Here is a 14,035-nt window from a genome sequence, read left to right on the forward strand (position 1 = left end):
AATTCAGAATCAATTGTCCCATCAATGATGGCAAGTCGTCCTGTGCCAGATGCAGCAAAACAGGCACAAACCATGATCCCACCACCACCACGTTTCACAGATTGTATGTGGTTTTTATGCTGGAATGCAGTGTTTTCCTTTATCCAAACAGAACGCTTCTCATTTAAACCAAAAAGCTCTAGTTTGGACTTATCTGTCCACAAAACATTGTTCCAATAGTCTTCTGGCTTGTCCAGGTGATCTTTAGCAAACTGCAGACGGGCAGCAATGTTCTTTATGGAGAGCAGCGGCTTTCTCCTTGCAATCCTGCCATGCACACCATTATTGTTCAGTGTCCTGATGGTGGACTCATGAACATGAACATTAGCTAATGTGAGAAAGGCCTTCAGTTGCTTACAGGTTACCTTGGGTTCCTTTGTGACCATGCAAACTATTAGACGCCTTGCTCTTGGCGTGATCTTTGTTGGTCGACCACCCCTGGGGGGTAATAATGGTCTGAAATTTCCTCCATGTCTACCAAGCTGTCTGACTGTTGAATGTTGGGAGTCCAAACTCTTTAGAAATGGTTTGGTAACCTTTTCCAGCCTGATGAGCATTCAACAACTCTTCTTCTGAGGTCCTCGGAAATCTCCTTTGTTCGTGGCATGATTCACTTCCACAAACATGTGTTGCGAACATCAAAGTTTGATAGATCCCTGCTCTTTTAAAAAAGACAGGTTGTCAATGAAACTGAGTTGCCCTTGCTGTTGGTGTCCGGTCTTTCAAGTACCACCTACACTCCATTGTCTCCCTGTGGAGCCCTATGGACCCTGAAGAAGAAATTGACTTTTTCAGGCACACAAAGATGAAGTCACAAAAGGGCCTCAGAAGCTCCAATCACTGTCTAGAAGTGTTACCCAGGTCGCCTAACCCAGGTAGGGTACGTTTCTACTGCCAGGTAACCCGGGTCCTACCAGTGTTCAACCCTGGTCGAGACCTGGGTAGGATTGCCGGGTAAATAGACCCGGGCTATTTTTTGGGAGCAGTTTCCACTGCAGTCTGACACAGGTAGACCCGGCAATAACCAGGGTTTTTTGGGCAGTGGAAAAGGAGGATTAGTGATCTGCAAGACACAGTAAAGTGTATGTATGTCTCTGTACACAAATCAAGTTCATACAGTTATAAGACAAAACACAGATGATCTGCCACATAAGAGTAATTATGCTGTAGGAGCTCTGCATACAGCATTTCTGTAATGCAAGTTCTCTGATATGACTGGTTAAGCATTTCCCACTGACAAAGAAAATACACTTTAGGGTTAAACAAAAATATATAGAACAAATGTCCTACTTCCCCAACGCTCTGCATTACCATATTGTCACGCATTGTGTGTGAAACACTAGTTTTGCAATGTCTGCATGAGTGGCATACATTCTAAAAAGCTGTGTGAATGTCACAAAGCAGAACCTGCCCACATGGCACCAGCCTCCATAAAAATGTATCCCAGATCTAAACTTTCTTTTTTTTTCATTTACTATGTGCATGTCCCAAGACTATATTTCTAAAAACTGGTATGGTCATGAAGAGTGAAAATCCCCAGTAGCTTAAAGGATTAACTTATGCCGAGTACACACTAGATGATGTGTGTATCCAGCTACGGCATGATATATCGGGCAGCCCGTATACACTGCAGGATCTGGTGTATGATCCAGAGGTATGGTGTTAGCTGGCAGATCTTCTGATCTCCCGTGCATGCAGATCAGATGAGAAGATGTGACGAACGATGCCCGGGAGCGTGCAAGCACCCGTACACACTGAGCGTTGTTGGAGTAATGGGAGTGAAATGTAAAATCAGAGATATACCCAGAGATACAATATTAGAGGGTAACAAACAGACCAACAGTAAAATTCTGAGAATGTGGGGTTTATTACGAAGTACACTTCACAACATAGACAATTGGAGTACATAATTAATAAGCACTGGTAGATTCTTGAGAGGGATCCTTTACTTAAGGAGTTTATCAGTAATAACCCTAGATTTATTTATAGAAAGGCTGACAACCTGAAAAACATGTTAGTAATGAGTGCCTTGCCTGTAGAGAAAAGGAGTATGAGGACTATATCTAAAGGGGCCTATCCACTAGGCGACCTGAAAGACTGAACGTCTAGCGCTCAGACCTTAAGGTCGCCAAGGTGCGGTGCCCGAACTGAACGGCATTCACTGAACGTCATTCAGTGCAGGAGCCCGACCTCCTATCTCTGAAGATGCCGAACCTGACGAGCGTCGTCAGTTTGACGGGCATGCTCAGTAGATAGTCAGGGTCGGCAAGGACCCAGCGTGCATGCGCATCGCTGGTCCTTGCCGGCTATCCATTACACGACTTTCTGTACGATGCGACCAAAACTCCTGGTTTTGATCAGATTGTTCAAAGTTGTGTAATGGATAGGCCCCTTAAGGGTTTTTACAGATGTGGATCCTGTGTAATGTGCAAAAATTGTTGCATCACAAAAAAAAGATTACTGCATATATGTCCAATAACACTAAAAAAGTGTACCCTATTAAACAGTTCATTACTTGTGGTACCAAGTAATCCATTTATTGGAATGTGTATGTGGGGGACAGTATATTGGCAGGACAGGTAGGATGCTGAAAGATGCCTGTCCGAACATGTCCGCAATATAAAAAAAAATATGAGATATGGTAAGAACTTACCTTTGTTATCTCTATTTCTACGAAGTCCATAGGGTTCCACAGGATACCTTGGGGTATAGGTGATGACATCAGGCATCGGGCACCATAGTTAAGTTTCAGCCTCCCAGGATGCACTAGGGTCCCCCGTCCTATACCCCGCCCCCGAGCCAAGGCATCTCAGTTAGGTACCAAGCCATAGGCCGGAGGAGGAGAAGGAAGAGAGAGAAGAAAGATCTGGACACACACAAGAATCACATTCTCACCAGAGGGAGACGGAAAAACCAGTGACCAGAGTAAAGCCCATCTGCAGCACAGGTGCGACAGGGCGGGAGTCCTGTGGAACCCTATGGACTTCGTAGAAATAGAGATAACAAAGGTAAGTTCTTACCATATCTCATATTTTCTACTTCAGGGTCCATAGGGTATGCACAGGATACCTTGGGGATGTCCCAAAGCAGTATCCTTTAAGGGTGGGGACGCTCCTGTGCTGAAAGGAGAATCCGCCGCCCGAAGGAAGCATCCTGAGAGGCGAAGGTGTCAAACCTGTAATACCTCATGAAAGTATGGACAGAGGACCACGTAGCAGCCTTGCAGATCTGAACTGCAGAGGCACCACGTCGAGCTGCCCACGAAGGACCCACAGACCTAGTGGAATGAGCCGTCACAGAAGGAGGAACCGGCAGACCTTCATGAAGATAAGCTTCAGAAATAGCCATACGGATCCAGGCTGCCAAAGGCAGGCCAACCCTTTTTACGGAAGCCATAGAGGACAAACAAGGCGTCCGACTTCCGAAACGAAGAAGTGCGGTCAACATAAGTCCTTAAGGCCCGCACAACATCCAAAGTGGCCTCACCCACTGAAAGGCCAGGTGAGTTAAAGGCCGGAACAACTATTTCCTCGTTAACATGAAACTGGGAAACAACTTTGGGAAGAAATTCAGGACGAGTGCGTAGCACTGCCCTGTTCCCATGAAAAATCAAGAAAGGGGGTCTACAAGAAAGAGCCCCTAAATCAGAAACACGTCTGGCCGAAGCAATAGCCAGATGGAAAACAGTCTTAGCTGGAAGCCATTTAAGATCCACTGAGCCCAGTGGTTCAAACGGCGGTCCCTGGAGAGCCCTCAGGACCACAGCCAAATCCCAAGGCGCCACAGGTGGAACAAAGGGTGGCTGAATGCGCAGAACACCTTGCATAAAGGTGCGCACATCCGGGATTGTAGCAATCCTACGATGGAACCAGACAGACAGGGCAGAAACCTGCACCTTCAAAGAAGCAAGGCGAAGCCCATGGTCTAGTCCCGCTTGCAGAAAGGCGAGAACCCGAGACAGACGAAACTCCCCTAACCTCTCGGCCGACACCACTGGAAGAACGTATGCCACGCGATGGTATATTCTCGCGGAAGACGGCTTCCGAGCTCTCAGCATGGTACGCACTACAGAGCTGGAAAAACCCCTGGACCTTAACATGGCCGTCTCAACAGCCACGCCGTCAAAGACAGCCGAGTCAGGTCCGGGTGAAGACAAGGACCCTGTGACAGAAGGTCCGGTCGTAGCGGCAACCGCAGAGGACTGTCCACGGACAGACCTTGAAGGTCTGAGAACCAGTGCCGTCTGGGCCATGCGGGAGCTATCAACAGGAGCGTCCCTCCTTCCTGTTTGAATTTCCGGACTACCCGTGGAAGAAGGGAAACCGGAGGAAAGAGATAAGCAACCCGGAACGTCCACCGGACGGACAGAAGCATCCACTAGAGACGCCTCTTCGTCTCTTGTGCGAGACCCGTACACCGGCAACTTGTTGTTGTGCCGGGACGCCATGAGGTCAATCTCTGGAAGACCCCACCTGTCCACCAGCAGTAGAAAAACATCCGGGTGCAGGGACCATTCCCCCGGATGAACGTCCTGTCGACTGAGAAAGTCCGCCTCCCAGTTTAGCACTCCCGGGATGAAGACAGCTGATATGGCCGGAAGATTGCGCTCCGCCCATACCAGGATCCGAGACACCTCTACAAGAGCCGCCCGACTTCGGGTTCCTCCTTGCCGGTTTATGTAGGCCACGGTGGTAGCGCTGTCCGACTGGACCTGCACTGGGTGACCTTGGAGAACCCGATGTGCCTGCTGGAGAGCGTTGAAAACCGCTCGGAGTTCCAAGATGTTTATTGGAAGCTGTGTTTCTGCCGGAGTCCACCTGCCCTGGAACAAGTGTGGACCCGAAACTGCTCCCCAGCCCCGAAGACTGGCGTCCGTCGTCAACAGGACTCAATTCGCCACCCACAACGGACGACCCTTGTTGAGATGGGTCGTCTGCAACCACCAGGGAAGGGACAGGCGAACCTCCGGAGTGAGTACTATCGTCTGGGATTTTAGAGACTGAGGCAGTCCATTCCACTTGGACAGGATCAGGTGCTGCAGAGGTCTGGAGTGAAACTGGGCATATTCCACCATGTCGAATACCGACACCAAGGAGCCCAGTAACCTCATCGCCGAGTGTAGAGATACCCGGCGGCTCTGCAGACAACTGCGCACCCTCGACTGTAAGGCAGAGATCTTTTCCCCCGTCACAAAGATCCTTTGCTGTCCCGAGTCCAATAAGGCTCCGAGGTGCAGAATCCGCTGAGACGGGACCAGGGTGGACTTCTGCCAGTTTATTAACCAGCCGTGCCGTTGCAGTAGCACAATGGTCAGGTCCAAGTGGCGCAGAAGGAGCTCCGGAGATCCTGCCACTAAGAGAAGGTCGTCCAAGTACGGCAACATGTGGACCCCCTGCAGCCGCAGGGAAGCAGCCATGACCGCTATCACCTTGGTGAAAACACGTGGTGCTGTCGCCAGGCAAAAGGTAACGCCCGAAACTGAAAGTGGTCGCTGCGGATTGCAAACCTGAGGAACTGCTGATGGCGCAAAAGAATAGGGACATGCAGGTAAGCGTCCTGTATGTCCAATGACACCATGTAGTCCCCAGGTTCCAGCGCCAGAATGATGGACCGTAGGGTCTCCATCCAAAACTTCGGCACCCGCAAAGATTTATTGAGAGCTTTGAGGTTGAGAATCGGACGAAACGACCCATTGGGTTCCTGCACCAAAAAGAGATTGGAATAGAAACCCTGGCCCCTCTGGGAGAATGGAACAGGCAGCCTGGAGCAGTGTGCGCAAAACCTTCCGCAGCTCCGTGGCTTTGTTCCTGTCTGATGGTAGACCCGTGGTGAAGAATCGAGCCGGGGGTCTGTGCCGGAAGGAGAGGGCATACCCGTGTGGGACCACCTCGAGAACCCAAGTGTCTGTCGTGGTGACCGACCAACACCGGGCGAACTGCAGCAGGCGGCCTCCCACTTTGGGATCCCCCAAAGGGAGGCCCGGACCGTCAGGCCGCAGGCTTGTCATCTGACTTAGGGGACGGACGTCTGGTACTCCAGGCCTGCTTCCGGGGCTTGGCCGATTTCTTGGGGCCAGCCTGTCGGGGAAAGGACTGCCTCTTAGGCCTACCATGGGCCCTATAAGGCCCGAAAGGACGGAGTACCTGAACGAGAAGGAACAGCAGCCGACGGGAGACATGCCGATTTAGCTGCCGCCAGCGTGGCTACAATTTTGTCCAGGTCCGGACCGAAGAGAACTTCTCCGTTAAAAGGCAACGCCTCCAAACCCTTTTTGGAATCAGCGTCCGCCTTCCAGGATCGCAACCACAAGGTGCGACGAGCAGCCACAGCTGCCGAAGAAATTCGAGACGCCAGGGTACTAATATCCAAGGCCGCTTCGTTGATATAAGTGGCCGAATCCCGGAGATTGCCGATCAACTCCGTCTGCTCAGCCGAACAGTCGTAACCAAAGGACGCCTCCAACGTATCAGCCCAGCGCTCCATAGCTCGGGCAACCCAGCAAATGGCCATAGCCGGCCGCGCAGCACCCCCCCGCAAGGGAATAGACGGACTTCAGGCAGATCTCCACCTTGCGGTCCGTAGCATCCTTAAGGGAGGACATGGATGGCATGGGTAATGTGGCACTACGGACAAGGCGTGTCACATGAGAATCCACCTGAGGAGGGGATTCCCACTTGGCAAAATAATTGTCCGCAAACGGATACGCCACTGCTAAACGCCTTTGAGGCTGATATCGTTTGCCTGGCTGTTTCCAGGCTTCCTCTAGGTGGTCAACTAATTGCCCTGAAAGAGGAAACACTGTGGTATCTCCTTTAACATCTTTGAAAAAGACGTATTTGGACTTTGATACCGGAGGCTCCTCATCCTCAATAACTAAAGCAGTACGGACTGCACGAATAAGGCCAGGTATATACACCTTAGACTTAGCGTCCGACTCTTTAGGGCGGGGAGGTTCCTGGTCAGAAAGATCCAGAATCTCCCCATCATCGGACGTCCCGTCGTCATCCTCATAAGGAGCAGACAGAGACGCCACCGGCCGCTTGTGAGGCCGCATCACAGACTCCCCTTGCAACACTTCTGACAACTGCTGTACAGAGCTTGTTAACGAATTAACCCACGCAGGCTCATGAGAGACCTGAGGAGGGGAAATAGGGAGACTGTAGGGTACCATCAATTGTCTTGGGAAACCCTGCATGGGTGACGACACCACTGACTGCTGGGACAAACCCATCTGAGTAAGGGCAGGCTGCGGAGCTAACTGGCCCACGAGGGTTGTAAGCGCTTTGGCAAAACAAGCCCAGGGCGGCTCCTGTACCGGAGCCGTGACCGTAATCGGTCGCGTCAACGAATAACACCGTCGACATAGTCCCTCCGCACTGCCGTCCCCCTCCGCTATAGGTACCTTGCATGTAGTACATAAAAGCTGGAGAGGAAAATCACTTTCAGACATAATGGTAAGTATGTGACCCCTCTCACTGATACTCGTTAGTATAGTGTGAGACCACCCTGCAAGCACCACACCGCAAGGGCTTTAGCAGAAAGAACAGGGACAGTTAAATGTTGACAGATAGAAAATGAAAGTACAGGCAGCAGACGCTAGCATAGGTCACATACAATACAAAGAAATCAATTCCTGCACTATCAGCGCTGATCCTCAACTACACAGACTCAGAGCCTGGTAGGACACAGCGCTGCATACACAGACCTTATCCAACGGAGGAGAGGTATGCAGGGGGACCCAGACCACGATGCCACCGTTCTTCAGCGTCCAGCAGCGCTCACCATGCTTCTTCCAAAGATGGCCACCGAGGAGCAGAGAGTAGGCCGGCCTGGGGGAGGAGCGCTGACACAGGACCAGTCAGCGTGTGCAGAGAGGGCTGTGTGCAGCGGAGGAGGCGCCGGCTGTGAGACAGGGAAGGCGCGCTCCCCTGGCATGCATTTAACCCCTGGGACACCGCAGCGCTACCTCTCTGCCGCGGTCCTGCTGTCCCAGGGGGGTAGTGGAAGCGCAGGTTAGAACCTGGCTCCACGCTGCAGCCAGTCCCCAGGGAGCCCCCTGCGTGGGGACTTTGGACCATGTGTCAGCGGGGACCCACCGCGGGACCCCGCTGCTTACCTTTGTCCCCCTTGATTCCGGCCATGGTCCTAAACATCTGGGGTCACCGCTAGCTGTGACCCCAGATGCCTACCAGCATCCCCGGATCAGTACCGGCGTTCTGGTACCGGCGGGGGTGTAGGGAAGACAGCATGGACGTCAGGACTGACAGTCCATGCTGTACTTCCAGATGTGCAGCCACAGCTGCATTGAAGAAACTTCAGGGGCTCTTCATAGCCCACCTCTAACAGGTGCATCCGACTCCGGCCGGGCACCAAACTAAACTGGGATGCCTTGGCTCGGGGGCGGGGTATAGGAGGGGGACCCTAGTGCATCCTGGGAGACTGAAACTTAACTCTATGGTGCCCGATGCCTGACGTCATCACCTGTACCCCAAGGTATCCTGTGGATACCCTATGGACCCTGAAGTAGAAAGGTTACTATTTACAGTGTCTCCTTACATTTTAAGGAGAAGCATGATTGCAATATTAAAAGCCTTAGTAATTTTTGTGGGATAAAAATTAGTAAATGTAATTGGCGTACAAAAAAACATGGAGTCACAATTGGCGAGATTGGAGATGAGAACCATTTATGAGCTACAAACCCTAGCTCCAAAATAATTAAATATGGAGTTTGAAACTAAATGGTTCTTGTGAATTATATAAGTATGTGTCTCCATTGTCAGTCATATTTATTAATATTTTTAGATTTCTTCCTTTCTCTCCCTTGTTCTTTCTGGCCGTTCTTGAGTTTTCATACCATGTGATATTATTTTAACACCTTATTTTAAACACGTATATTAGTATATGTCATGCTATATTCATATAAATTATTTTATTTATTGGATTTGAGCTACAGATATTGTATTAGATATTTATTCCATTCTATTTATAATTGTGATTAAATTGTATACTACTCTGTTTATACGTTTTAATAAAGATCATGGTTTATAAGTATTGTTTTAGAGAGAAGGATATGTATACATTATGTTTCAATTAGGTTCGAATACATTGTTATTTATGAACGATATTATATATACATAGTACCGGTCAGTTAGGTCTCCAGGTATCACTCATTCGCCAGTTTTGACGCAATCTTTTTGCGTACTTAATGCGTGCTCTCGCTTTTCGCTCTATCCAATTGCAAAACACAAACGCATATGTGTGAAAACGGCGAATTTCAAAAAGTTCAGCATATTTTGGGGAAATCAGTCTGTGCCCCATAAAAAGCCTAACTGACACCGGAAATCAATATAGAAGTGTATTAATAGCCCTAATAAAAGTATTTGGGTTCTTAAATTGAGTCAAATGGCTGTTATATGCATATTTGCATAAGTGTTGAAAAGCTATATAAAGCAATTTATTTTGGAAAAATAATAGTTGTAGTAAAAGTGGGGGGTACATTAAAATGGGTGCTAGTATATTTTTGTGTCTATAAAGTGCGGTTTTAAAAAAAAAAATTTAAAATATACCTGCTGCAGCATCTGCAATCCTAAATACACCTGTCCATCCATACAGCCCCCAAAATACCTGACCCAGTACTTTAAACCCATTTTCCTACACTTTTAAAATTTTCACCCCAAAAATGACATGTCATTATAAGGGGGAATTAATCAAATTAAAATTTTGTTTTAGTTGTTCGAAACCATGGGCCTGATTCAGCATGGATTGCTATTCTGCTTCTACGCATGCAACGCAATTGCTAATATCAGCGGTGATATGCAATGTGCGATCGCAGCCTAAGAGAACGCACACTTCCCCTTACTCACATCCGTTAAGTTTAGGTCAGACCTCACCTCAGGAATTACTTACTTCAAAGCACGCTATGAGACCTCAGGCTGCGTATGGAATTGCAGTGGAAAATGTATGCACGGCCCTGCAATGCCGTTTTAAACGCACTGGCAAACCTGCATTCGCCCGACCACTCCCCCCCCCCGTCACCACCTACAAGCGGCACTTCCTGTCACTCTGCGATGGGTTCGCGTAGTCACTAAAATCGCAGTCCCGATCGCTGAGGCCGGTTCACGCACTGTGATGCATACGCAGTATACAACAATCAGCCGACTGCGTGCATATAAGCAATTGCGATCCTTGCTGAATTAGGCCCCAGGTCCCCACATTTTTTGGAGAAAATAGGGATTTTGCTAATTTTTTTCACCTGCCTCTGAGGCAATAGCACAAGTTCATCCCAGACCCAAGTTATAATTTGGTGCCCCCCCTTCAATGCCGCTGATACTCATGTAACAATTCGCATACAGACAGGCTATAGATAAATGAAGGCAGCAGCTGATGCTCTGACATGGAGCTCTCCACTAGTGTACGGTGGCTTCTCAGGTGCCGGGAAGGGGTGCCATGTATTGGGAGGCTGTGACGTTACACTCAGGGTTCCCCCGTCACAGATCAAACGAAAGTCTGTGACATTGGCAGGAATTTCACTATGGATTGGGAAGCCCAAAGGGTTCCAAGAACTAATCTGATTGACATTTGGGGTAACTTTCTACAGTGAAGTAACAATGGAAAAAATGATGAACACAAAAGCATTTTCCAATTTAAACCAGGTTTAAACTATATATAAAGGGCATATTTTATCATAGCCATAACCACCCATATCACAGTATGATAGCAATCACCCAGATATCCAGCCGCCACCCATACCCTAACAGTTTAGCCGCACTTTTCACACGTCTGTTTGTGCATTTTCATTACTATATAATTTTTATTGTGACGGCTCCCGTAAAGGGGTGTTACTCTAGAGACTGGGATGAAGCTGATCTCTGCTGCAGGTAAGATGCCCTTCTTGCTGCCACAGGTTGCAGGATAGATCTTATGGCATAAGACTGATTGGCCCAAGGGGCATGTGGAGGTGTCTGATGGAATGGGGAAGGTCTCTTTAGCAATTAAGGGGCATGCGGGGAAGGAATCTGATCGGCATATGGAAGGTCTGATTGGTGCTTAAGGTGCATGTTAGATTTGTGATGGCATGGTGTAAGTGTGATTGGTCATTTACGGGGCATATTAACAGGGGTCTGATGGACACCAACATATCAATTCTTGTGTACACGTCAGAATGATGTAATGAACGCCGAAACGATCACTCGTTCCGTCCTTCATAACACTGCATGGCGCTGCTTGCGACTGCGCAACACGCATATCGCACATACATATGCACAATTTGTCATTCTGATTTGGCCAAATTGGCATGACATAGCTCCAGTGTGTACTCCGCTTATGAATGATAGGACCCCAAAACAGTGAACTAGGATCCCAGCATTTTTACTGCTAGGTCCTTGGCACTCACATAATTCTGAACTCAGTGCGATATTCACCAACTTTAAAAATAGGGGCAGGGCTTAAATATAGTAATAAATTTGGGATGCTGTTATAATACCGACAGTTGGGATGCCGGTGCTTAGAATGCCAGTGCCGGAATCCTGACACCTGTCAGAATCCTGGCGTCAGCATCCCGACGGTAAGTGCTGGGGAGAGGGTTAGGAACGACTAAGTTTAGGCACTAGAGGGAAGGTTAGGCAGCAGGGAGGCAGGGTTAGGATACTGACAGACAGATGTCGATATACTAACCCTGTTGGGATTCTGACCGCCAGCATCCCGTACCCAAACGGATACATTTATGTGTACTAATTTTTTCAGAAAAATTTGAGATTATCTGATGTCACTTTTCCACACCTGAAAGCCAAGACATCTAAATATGCGGGTCCACAAAGGAAGTAATCGCAGACCTAAACAATTCTTCACGGCTTACAGCACCAACACAAACTCTTCCCAGTATGAACAAATATATTGGACGATCAACTGATCTGCCAATATATCTCCCAGTGTGTACCAATCTTAAGGGGTTAATTTACTAAGGTGCATGTCTCTAGAACTGGAGATGTTTCCCATAGCAACCAATCAGTTTTTACTTATTTACCTAGCACCTTCTAAAAGATAATAGCTAGAATTTGATTGGTTGCTATGGGCAACATCACCACTCTAAAAACCCACACTTTAGTAAATACACTCCCTATAGTGTAATGGTGCATACACACGATCAGATTTTTCCTTCAGATATGAACGATAACGATTTAAAAATCGTTCAGTCGTTCATATCTGAAGGAAAATTGTTCATATCTGACATGCCTGAACGATGGACGATCAACGATGCGCGTTCCCGTTTGTCAGATAACGATATCTGACATCTGATGGGTTTGCAGTCAGACTTGGACGATTCCATTCATTTTAATGCAGTCAAAAATCGTTCAATCGTTCAAAACTTTGGTAAAATCGTTCAAATCGTTCAGATCGTTCAATCGTTCAATCGTTCATCTGACAAATCTGACCGTGTGTACGCTCCATAATGGTGCATACACACGATCAGATTTTTCCTTCAGATATGAACGATAACGATTTAAAAATCGTTCAGTCGTTCATATCTGAAGGAAAATCGTTCATATCTGACATGCCTGAACGATGGACGATCAACGATGCGCGTTCCCGATGGTCAGATAACGATTTCTGACATCTGATGTGTTTGCAGTCAGACTTGGACGATTCCATTCATTTTAATGCAGTCAAAAAACGTTCAATCGTTCAAAACTTTGGTAAAATCGTTCAATCGTTCAATCGTTCATCTGACAAATCTGACAAGTCTGACAAATCTGACCGTGTGTATGCTCCATTAAAGTAATTTACATCCTATTGGCACAATTTCAATTTTTTAACTGAAACAATCAGAATGCCATCAGTGCACAACAAACAAAATAATCCATCTTCCAGACAACAGCCGGTATTAATGTACATGCATAACATGCTAATGTCATCATGCAATACAGTATAACTAAAATAAGGGGCAGAAAGAAAAAAAACAAATCAACATTTATTCCGTTAATTAAGAGCTCTAAATAACTAGCACTATTTTAGATCCCTAATAGGGATTTAGGGAACTCCCGATATGGGTTACTACAAGGCACTGCAAAAGCAATGCGAGCAGGAACACAGTACAGTGGTATAGGGATTTAATTCGACACACAAATACTGAGCAACTTTAGCTAGTGCCACAGAACAAGGAGGAGGCCATGACCACAGAGCACACTGTCAGTCCCAGTCCCGCAGCCAGGAGGATGCTGCGAACGGTGCAGCCCCCACCAGGGATCCTGCACACAAACTTTGGAAGAAAGCACTTTAGAGAGGGAACCTATGTGCAGGAAGAGGCTCGGCCGTCCCTGCATTACATTACACCGGCGACGGCCTCAGGATTTCAGCTCGGGCCCAATAGCACCGCATCCTCCATCTGTCACCTGTAGTGCAGGACCGGGCCAGGCAAGCCTGGGGTTCGCTGCGGACCGGGTGCACGGCGGTGTACGAGAGAGGCCTCAGACTGCCCTGATCTGATGGGCCGCCCCCCGCTGGCCGGTGCTGCCCCCGGCGCTGTGCTCTCCTCTTACCATCATAATAGTAGCAGACCTTCTTCTTTCCGCCCCCCTGACTGTACGCCATGGAGTACTGCGCGGACACCGCTCACACTTGGACCTGCTGATGCTCAAGACAGGCCGGACTGCACCGGGAGAAGCACTGACAGCCACCACTGCCCGTTACTCGGTAATCAATGGAACCGTCCCGCCTGGCCGGCGCTGCACACACACACATACAGACACGGTGCAGACAGAGGGGGGAGGGGTCGGCGAAGCTAAGTGGGTGGGGCTGATCAGTGAGGAGGCGGAGTTCGCGACTCAGATGTACAGAGAAAGGCGGTGAGATGGGCGGCTCTGGGAAACCGGAGTACGCCTTGTGGGAGTGGCTGTGCGGGATGTTCCATGAGAAGGCGTGGTTTTGCATTCAGAGTGGGAGGGGAGGGACTATCTCACAACATCAGCCACACTACTACCAGGGCAGCACGGCACCGTGT

General features: G+C 48.5%; 1 protein-coding gene across 1 annotated transcript in view; it reads right to left on the reverse strand.

Annotated features, from left to right (window-relative positions):
* HDAC2 (histone deacetylase 2) overlaps window positions 1-13,827 on the reverse strand; it is a 60,877-nt gene extending 47,050 nt beyond the window's left edge. Inside the window, exon 1 of the mRNA XM_088460495.1 lies at window positions 13,575-13,827. Within this exon, the coding sequence (XP_088316621.1) occupies window positions 13,575-13,626 (52 nt within the window). The 5' untranslated portion in view covers window positions 13,627-13,827. The remainder of the gene's footprint in view (window positions 1-13,574) is intronic.
* Between the last annotated feature and the right edge of the window lie 208 nt (window positions 13,828-14,035).

This window comes from Taudactylus pleione, unplaced genomic scaffold (genome assembly GCF_031769625.1).
Source record: "Taudactylus pleione unplaced genomic scaffold, aTauple2 ptg000046l, whole genome shotgun sequence".
Lineage (NCBI taxonomy): Eukaryota > Metazoa > Chordata > Amphibia > Anura > Myobatrachidae > Taudactylus > Taudactylus pleione.